The following is a 9655-nucleotide window of genomic DNA, read 5'->3' as shown; positions in this document are numbered from 1 at the left end:
TTTTTTTTTAAAGATTTTATTTATTTATTTGACAGAGAGAGAGATAGCGAGAGCAGTAACACAAGCAGGGGGAATGGGAGAGGGAGAAGCAGGCTTCTTGCCGAGCAGGGAGCCCGATGTGGGACTCGATCCCAGGACCCTGGGATCATGACCTGAGCCGAAGGCAGACGCTTAACGACTGAGCCACCCAGGCGCCCGGGAAATGTCATTTTTTAAAAAATGGAAGGCCTGTTCCAGATTAAAGTGAGTAAAGAGATGTAATAATCATATGCAATGCATAAACCTCGACTAGATCCTGGTTCTAAAATATAGCTATGAAAAGACATTTTGGATATAACACCCAGTGCAAACAATAAATCATGAACACTACATCAAAAACTAATGATGTAATGTACGGTGATTAACATAACAATAAAAATTTTTAAAAAATGGGCAGAAGATGGGGGAAGAAAAAGACATTTTGGGGTAAAAGAGAGGGAAATTTGAATGTGGACTAGGTACTAGGTAATATTAGAGAATTACTATTAATTTTCTTTGGTGAGATAATGGCACCTGAAGATGTCGTATAGGAGAATATCCTTATTCTAAAAGATCCATTCCAGGGGTGTCTGGGTGGCTCAGTCAGTTAAGCATCTGACTTGGGTCAGATTATCATCCCAGGGTCTTGGGATTGAGCCCCGCATGGAGCCCTGCATCAGGCTCTGCGCTCAGCAGGGAGTTGGCTTGTCCCTCTGCCCCTCTCCCAACTTGTGCACACTCTCTCAAATAAATAAATGAATTTTTTTTTTTAAAGCAAATCACCACCACCCTGTTTAATCATTTTCAACTCCTCCCCACACATACAAATAAACTCATTTTCATCCATGAATTTTCTAGATAAACACACTAAAACATGAATAGGCTGAATTTAGAAGGATGTATTTGAAAATCACTGTGTGAAAACCAAATGTACACACAAAAGTATTCTTGCTCTTGGGAGAAATTTTATACTTCACTCCTGAATAGTTACCTGCTTCATAAACTGGATTAGAGATCTTCGATTCTGTTCCCAAAATTTTGGCAGATCTTTCTCAAATGGGTATTTCACACAACCTAGCTCAATAGTCACTTCAAAGCAATTTGTTTGTAAATAGTTCCAGTCCTGCATACCACCTAACAGATAAAAAATTAAAATCAGTAACTCTGAAGAAGTAAACTAGATCAGATCCCAAAAAGTAAGCAAAATTCCTAGTAAAAAAGCCAAATCCATCTTTTCTCAGCATTGGTTGAAAAACAATAATATGTTCATTTGAGAGCTCCTTGATGTTTATGGTGCAGGTAAGACACCTGTACTTTCATGTTCAGGAAAAATTCAAGTATAGCTTACCCACTTCTTATTAGCACACCTAAGGTTTTTTGTAACAGCCAGAGGTAAAATATAACACTTTCATAAAGTTTTAGTACAATCTCTTTACTCAAAACTCTGAGTGTACCAAATTGAAAAATAGCTGAAAAGGTTATTTGAAGTTTTAAATTATTTAAACAATATTTTTAAAAGAATGATATTTTCTCAAAATTAAAAAATCAGTAAGAAGCAGCACCATCCAGGGGGACAGAAAATCCATCAAGTTATATGGCCTGGATATTAAAGAATGTTTACCTGGGACATTATACCAACTAGCTCCATTTGTTATTCCATGAGGAAAATATTCATTTGGGTACATATTCTTGCAAGGTCTACCTTGAAACATCTGGGAATTTTCCTGAAAAAAAAATTAAGAATCTTTACTTATATTTGTTTGCATCACAAGAAGGATAAGGAAAAATAATAAAAGTGGTTACCAATAAGGAGTATGTGAAGGTGGGAATGGGGTGAGTGGAGCCATGAGAAGTACTGAAACTTTTTTTTTTTTAAAGATTTTATTTATTTATTTGACAGAGAGAGAGACACACAGCGAGAGAGGGAACACAAGCAGGGAGAATGGGAGAGGGAGAAGCAGGCTTCCCGCGGAGCAGGGAGCCCGATGCGGGGCTCGATCCCAGGACCCTGGGATCATGACCTGAGCTGAAGGCAGACGCTTAACAACTGAGCCACCCAGGCACCCCGCACTGAGACTTTTTAATGTATAACTTTCTATGCCATTTTCATTGTTTACTATCTGAACTTGTTACCTACTTTTAAAAATCAAAATTAAACGTGTTCTGTAAAAAAGTAAAACTTTATGACTTGCAGTTACAAGTAATATAAAACCCAACTCAATCCCTCTCCAAAAAATAAATCCCACAAAAAAGTGTTCATACTCATGTTTTCAAGAAGCTTGAAAGTCCCGAAGATAATTCACACATGATGTGGAGTAAGCAGCTTTCTCTCACTTCCAGATGGTCCCCCTGTGCTTTGACTGCATTCTGTACTCTGTTACAACTGGTTGCACCTTTTTCTTCCCTAAAAACAAGACACTACTCCCTGAAACAGTGTATGTCTTCGTGTCCTCAGCATCTAGCAGTGTCTAGCATAGCACATGTGAAATAGCTTGCCCGAGGAAGAGTAAGACAAACTGCCATGAAGACACGAGGAAGTGCTACTGGACTCTAGAGAAGAGAAAGATTGCTGGCCAGAGCGGCTTTCTTGTGGAAATAGAAAAAAAAATGTATAGAAAGCATGAAAAGAAAAATAACAATTTCCTATTTTCCCACTATTGAGAATTAACCATTTAACTTTAAAATATATTAAGAGGGGCACCTGGGTGGCTCAGTCAGTAGAGCATGCGACTCCTGATCTCAGGGTCGTGAGTTCAAGGCCCATGTTAGACGTATAGCTTACTTAAAAATATATATGTGTGTGTGTGTGTTTGTGTATACACACACATATGTATATGTATGTATGTGTACATAAACAAGCCCCCTGGATTTAAAATAAAAAATATATATAAACAATATGCTTTCATAAACTTAACATATGAATTTCAAGCTTATGATCCCACTGCTTTCTTATCAAATAAAAATTATTATTTTGGATTACTGTAATAACTGGGTACATGCTCTTTTGCTTTCTGGTTTTTTCACTGAAGATGTGCATGCACCTTCTATGTCTCTCTCTTCATTTCCATCAGTATCTATCTATCCATTCAGTTATAAATTAATAGATGTACTACTATACTAATACAATACATATAATGTAAACCTGCATAAAAATAAAAAATATTTAAGGGATAAATATAAAAGTATAAATAGAATTTCTAATATATTCTTCCTACATCTCAATGGATCATCTAGTATAAACCTCACTTTAGACACCATAGTGGTAGGAAGTAGCTATTAACATTTCGACTTGATTCTCAGAGTAACAAAGAGCCACTAAAAATCTCTGAAGAAAGAGTGATACGCGAAATATTCATGGCTCTAGGAAGTTTATCCAAATAATAATGTGAAAAAGAAACCAAAACCAGGGAGACCCATCAGAGTACTACTGAAATAATCCAAGTGTGAGATCACGAGCCCCCAGAAGGTTGGGGACTTTGATTTTACCATGTGCATTTGCCATCTCCTTTAATTCTCGCTACTCTGATCATTTTTTTAAAACCTAATTAAATTTTTCAAGCAAACGGTTTGACAAGAAGCCTGAGGGTGAGGATGTCCAGTCTCAGTCTGCACACAGTCTAAAAGTCATATACCAAGATATTAAATGATGGGTGCTCTCTAGGTTTATTTTCTGTATCTTTTCATCTGTTTACAATAACTCCCATTCTATGAAACAGTTTTTTAAAGAGGCATTTACTTAGTAGTGACAGGTAAACCAATTGGATTAATTGCTAAGATGGTAAAAATGGCTGAGGATGGAAGAAGGAGGGAAAAAAAAGTAAAAGAGACAATGTCCAGCCAACAAAAGAGAAAAAAGGCCGAGCTTTCTACTATGCAATGGGGCAGAGATCAAGGGGAGAAGACAAACATGTCAGACTTCAGAGGTCAAGAAAGTTAAAAAAACAACAAGAGATTTCTGGTAACCTTTGAGGGGGCACGTCCAGGTAAAACAATGTAGGCAGAAGGCAGATGACAGGAAACTGAGAGGAGAGAACAATAAGGAAGTGGAGACAAGAGACTACTCAGTTTTCTTCTTTTCTTTTGCTTTCTCCTGAACTAATTTTATTTTTTTATAAAGATTTTATTTATTTTTTATTTATTTGACAGAGAGACAGCGAGAGAGGGAACACAAGCAGGGGGAGTGGGAGAGGGAGAAGCAGGCTTCCCACGGAGCAGGGAGCCCGATGCGGGGCTCGATCCCAGGACTCTGGGATCATGACCTGAGACGAAGGCAGATGCTTAACGATTGAGCCACCCAGGCGCCCCATCCTGAACTAATTTTAGACTTGCAGAGAAGTTGCAAAAATAGTACAGAGAGGGGCTCCTGGGTGGCTCAGTCGTTAAGCCTCTGTCTTCGGCTCAGGTCATGATCCCAGGGTCCTGGGATCGAGCCCCGCATTGGGCTCCCTGCTCCGCGGGAAGCCTGCTTCTCCCTCTCCCACTCCCCCTGCTTGTGATCCTGCTCTCACTGTGTCTCTCTCTGTCAAATAAATAAATAAAATCTTAAAAAAAAAAAAAAATAGTACAGAGAGTTTTATATACCCTTGATCCAGCTTTCCCTAATGTTAGCATCTTATGTAATCAAAGTGATTATCAAAACAAGGAAATTAACACTAGTGTAATACTGTCAACTAAAATAAATTAATTTTTATTCATAACTTACTAGTTATTCCACTAATGCCTCCTTAAAATTTCCTTGTCACTTGATATCTGTCACATTGTACAGCAGAAAGCTGTTTCTTCACTTTCACTAAACTGAATTCACTGAATTTCATTATACTTAAAATATAATAAACCTCTCCTGAGGTTAGAGAGCATAGATAGAGTGTGGTCAATTTCCATGACTCTGTGACTTTTCCGGGATGTAGAAGGGAGATGGTGGTGGCAACTACTGCGGAATGGACACTGGCAAGGCAGGTATGTCAAAAGGGTATCCCAAGGTGTGAGTGAGAGCATCACTGAAAGGGACATCCATAGGTCTAAGCTGGATAGAAAGTAAAATCAAAAGAATTAAAGGTCAAAGAAAACAAAAAGGGCGCCTGGGTGACTCAATCGGTTAAGCGTCTGCCTTCAGCTCAGGTCATGACCTCAGGGTCCTGGGATGGAGCCCCACATCGGGCTCCCTGCTCAGCGGGGAGTCCGCTTCTCCCCCTCCCTCGGCCCCTCCCCCCTGCTCAACTGCGCTCGTGTTCTCTCTCTCTCTCAAATACAAAAAGAGGCTAAGGAACTTGAAGTCATAATGAGGATAAAAAGCAGAACTATAAGACTGGGCACCAAATGTGATGGGGATATGAACAAAATCTGATCACTTAATTTTTATTTTGATTATTCAGAGGGTAGAATATTCTATGTCATGAACATCCCTCTAACAATGGTGTGCCCAAACAGAAGACAGCTATTCCTTAAAGTGTAATAATAGACGTATTCCCCTGTTAGAAACTCTTAACAATCTCACAGGGTCCACTTGTGCAGGATGAAGGCATGGGCAATGTGAAATAACAGAAGGCTGTGATTAGAGACCATAGAGTTGCAGTGTTATCTATAACCAATAAAGTCACAGACTGAGTCCGTAGTAAGACCAAAAATTGAAACGAACAGGCCTAGTTTCCAAGCCCCAACTTTTAACACGTTATCTAGAATAATTTTTCAATTAAAATTTCACACAAGCATGCACACATACATATACCATTTCTGACTATAAAAGTAACGTGTGTTTGCTATAAAAAATTTAGAAAATACATAAATATCTACCTGCTTTCCCTTGCTATATGTTACAATGGGCTCTTCAATAGCTTAGACTAGTGGTTTTTTCTGTAAAGGATCAGACGGTAAAAGTTGTAGGCTTTACAGGCTTGAACGTGTCTGTTGCAACTACTCAACTTTACCCTCTGCACCTATTGAGATGAATGCTGTGTTTTTCTTCTTTACTCTGCTAATACTGGTTAATTACACTCATTTCTTTTCAAATGCTGAAAAATGGAAGCAGCCATAGACAATACATAAAAAAATGGATGTGGCTGTGTATCAATAACATTTTACTTAAAAGCAGTTAATGGGTTGGATTTGGCGCTACAGCTGTAGCTTGTCAACCTCCACTTTAGACTACAAGTAGGCTTATAACTTAAATATTAGTCAAGTGAAATAAACCAGCATGCTAATTTATATTTATTATGTTTAGTTTATTATGATTCAGGTACTGTGCTAAAAACTATAGACAAAAAGACATTACTTGAGGTTAAAGGTAATGGGGAAATACATGGTATGTTCAAAGTGAGGTAGGAAACAAGAGAAAAAGCAGTTAAGACTGACTGAAAGGAATCATGGAAAGGAATTATGGAAGGCTTAATCAAGAAGAAAGCACTTGACCAGAGTCTTACTGGACTTTGTTTCATTTTTTTAATTAAAGAATTTTATAGCATTTTATGTTTAAACACAAGCCTACCTTGGAATAAGAAAGTGCTATTTGTTGAAACACAGCATCATCTGGTGATTTACTATATGTGGCAAGCCCTTGTTCATCATCATCAAAAGGGTAGTTCACTACCAAAGAACCTGCAAAGGGAAAAGAGGAAAATGTATCATGTTATCTCCTTCAAGACGGATCATCAACATAAAGTACACTTTCACAATACTGCCAGAGACAGGAAACCAATACAATTTTCCAAGGCTAATTTCCTCATTAGAAATGAAGAAGTTGCTAATTTCCTCAATGGAAAACCAACTGGATAAGTGAAATATTAAATAGCTATGATGACACTTAAAGGTTGCCTTAACTAGAAAGGTCTTAGGAATTTACCTGAACTTCTAGGTATAATTTATGTCAGAGCCAAAACCAGAAGTACACAGGCTTAATTTAAAGTTTCAGTCTTATAATACATAGGATCAGAAAAAATGAGCAAAATTCGATACTTTTCTAGTAAAATTCAGACATTTATAATATCATGGAATTTTAAAATAAGAAAGGATCTTTGAGGGGTGCCTGGGTGGCTGTCGGTTAAGCAACTGCCTTCAGTTCAGGTCATGATCTCAGGGTCCTGGGATCAAGCACTGCGTCGGGCTCCTTGCTCAGCAAGGAGCCTGCTTTTCCCTCTCCCTCTGCCCCTCCCTGCTGCTTGTGCTCTCTCTCCCTCTCACTCTCTTACAAATAAATAAAATCTTAAAAATAAATAAATAAATAAAATTAAAAAAAAAGAAAGGATCCTTTAAGTTCAATTAATCCATCCTCTTCATTTTGCAGATGTGGAGTCTAAAACAGAGAGGTTAAATGACTAATGTATGGAGAGCAGAGCCGGCCCTGACCTACACTCAGTAAAAAATGCTAAAAATTTCCCTTATGCTCACATTAGAAATTAGTCAACTGGAGTTGCGTTGTATGATTTTTCATGGCTTAAGATAAAGGAAGTGATACTTTAAAACATATGTAAATGATATCAAGTCCCTTCATGCTCCCCATAGGGCATAAAGAAGTTAGGGTGTTTCTCAGGTAAGAGCCCTGAGCTACACATGCCTACTCTCCTACCACAAGATGAAATCCCTTATTTTCCTATTAGTCACATTGTTTTCATTTGTTCATCTGTCCACGTACCCTACCTACCACTACTAAGCTACACATCTTTGTACTTTTTATCATTCCACTTCATGGGAATGGAAGTGAAAGAACATATTCAATTTGAATTCAGATGAAGTAATCCTGTGGTAACAAATACCAGCCAACATTTATACAGAGAAAAACATTCTTTAAGAAGCAAGTATGAAGAACTAAGTTCATTCTATTCCCCAAAATAGTTCTAACAAGAACAAGTATACTTCAATAACTCTTCTTAGACTAATTTAATGTCTCAAAAAAATTTAATTTCACCCCAGAACTATGACCCATATCTAAAAATTCGAACAGAAAAAAGTCAACATCAACGTCTATTCAATACTGTTTTTCAAACAGCTAATTTTCTAAGGACAGGAAAAAAAAGGTCATAAGAGACATTTCTGGGGCGCCTGGGTGGCTCAGTCATTAAGCGTCTGCCTTCGTCTCAGGTCATGATCCCAGGGTCCTGGGATCGAGCCCCACATCGGGCCCCACATCCGGCTCCCTGCTCCACGGGAAGCCTGCTTCTCCCTCTCCCTCTCCCCCTGCTTGTGTTCCCTCTCACTGTGCCTCTCTCTGTCAAATAAATAAAACCTTTAAAAAAAAGAGAGAGACATTTCTATGAAACAGTCTATTTAAAAAAAATAATTAGTATCAACCTAAAAAGCAGGAACAATAAAGGAAAAAAACACATAAATTTGACTTCATCAAAATGAAAAACTTCTGTGTGTCAAGGACATTATTAAGAAAGTTAAAATTAAAAAAAAGTTAAAATACAACCTATAGAACAGAGAACAGGAGAAAATATTTCAAAATCAGCAATCTGATAAGGGTCTAGAATCCAGACTATATAAAGAACTCTTACAGCTCAACGAAAAGACAAAAAAAATTTTTAATTGGCGAAAGACTTGAACGGATATTTCTCCCAAGCAGATAACACAAATGGCCAAGTACAAGAAAAGATGCTCATTATTAGTCATCAGAGAAATGCAAATCAAAGCTACAATGAAATACCATTCTTTACCCACTAAAATGACTGTAATATAAAAATAGAAACTAACAAGTGTTGATGAGGATGTAGAAAAACTGGAACCAGGGACACCTGGGTGGCTCAGTCAGTTAAGCATCTGCCTTAGGCTCAGGTCATGATTCCAGGGTCCTGGGATCAAGTCCCGCATTGGGCTCCTGGCTCAGCAGGGAGCCTGCTTCTCCCTCTGCCTGCTACTCCCCCTGCTTGTGCTCTCTCTCTCTGACAAATATATAAATAAATAAAATCTGTCCTATGGTGAGCGCTGTGAATTGTGTAAGACTGTTGAATCACAGACCTGTACCTCTGAAGCAAATAATACATTATATGCTAAAAAAAAAAGAAGATAGCAGAAAGGGAAAAATGAAGGGAGGTAAATCGGAGGGGAAAACAAACCATGAAAGACTATGGACTCTGAGAAACAAACAGAGGGTTCTAAAGGAGGGGGGGGTGGGGGGATGGGTTAGCCTGGTGATGGGTATTAAAGAGGGCACATATTGAATGGAGCACTGGGTGTTATATGTAAACAATGAATAATGGAACACTACATCAAAAAGTAATGATGTGGGGGTGGAGCAAGATGGCGGAGGAGCAGGAGACCTGGATTTCGTCTCCTCTCAGGAATTCAGCTGGATAGGGATCAAACCAATCTGAACACCTACGAACTCAACAGGAGATCGAAGAAAAGAAGAGCAACAACTCTCTGAACAGAAAAGTGACCACTTTCTGGAAGGTAGGACGTGCGGAGAAGTGAATCTGAGGCGATATTCGGGAGGATAGATGGCGGGGGAGGGGCCTCCGTGGGCAGCTTCTGGCAACTGATAGAGCCACGGAGCACAAAATCGGAACTTTTAGAAGTCTGCTCGCTGAGGGACGTCACTCCGGTGGCTAAGCGGGGGGGGTGGAACGCTTGTAGGACAGTGTGGTCTCAGGACCCTCGGGGTCACAGAAAGACCGGGGGTGCCCGAGTGCAGCAGAGCTCCCAGGTA

At 38.9% G+C, this 9655-nt stretch overlaps 1 protein-coding gene across 1 annotated transcript in view; it reads right to left on the bottom strand.

The window, feature by feature from the left end:
- CPD (carboxypeptidase D) overlaps nt 1-9655 on the bottom strand; it is a 75709-nt gene that overhangs the window by 23642 nt on the left and 42412 nt on the right. Inside the window, exons 8-10 of the mRNA XM_081805524.1 lie at nt 6500-6609; nt 1640-1742; nt 1010-1152 (exon numbers count right to left, since the gene is read on the bottom strand). Coding sequence (XP_081661650.1) covers nt 1010-1152; nt 1640-1742; nt 6500-6609 — 356 coding nt within the window. The remainder of the gene's footprint in view (nt 1-1009; nt 1153-1639; nt 1743-6499; nt 6610-9655) is intronic.

Source organism: Leptonychotes weddellii, chromosome 15, assembly GCF_054177405.1.
Source record: "Leptonychotes weddellii isolate Sample4059 chromosome 15, ASM5417740v2, whole genome shotgun sequence".
Taxonomy (NCBI): Eukaryota; Metazoa; Chordata; class Mammalia; order Carnivora; family Phocidae; genus Leptonychotes; species Leptonychotes weddellii.
This window is presented reverse-complemented; position numbering and strand designations above follow the sequence as displayed.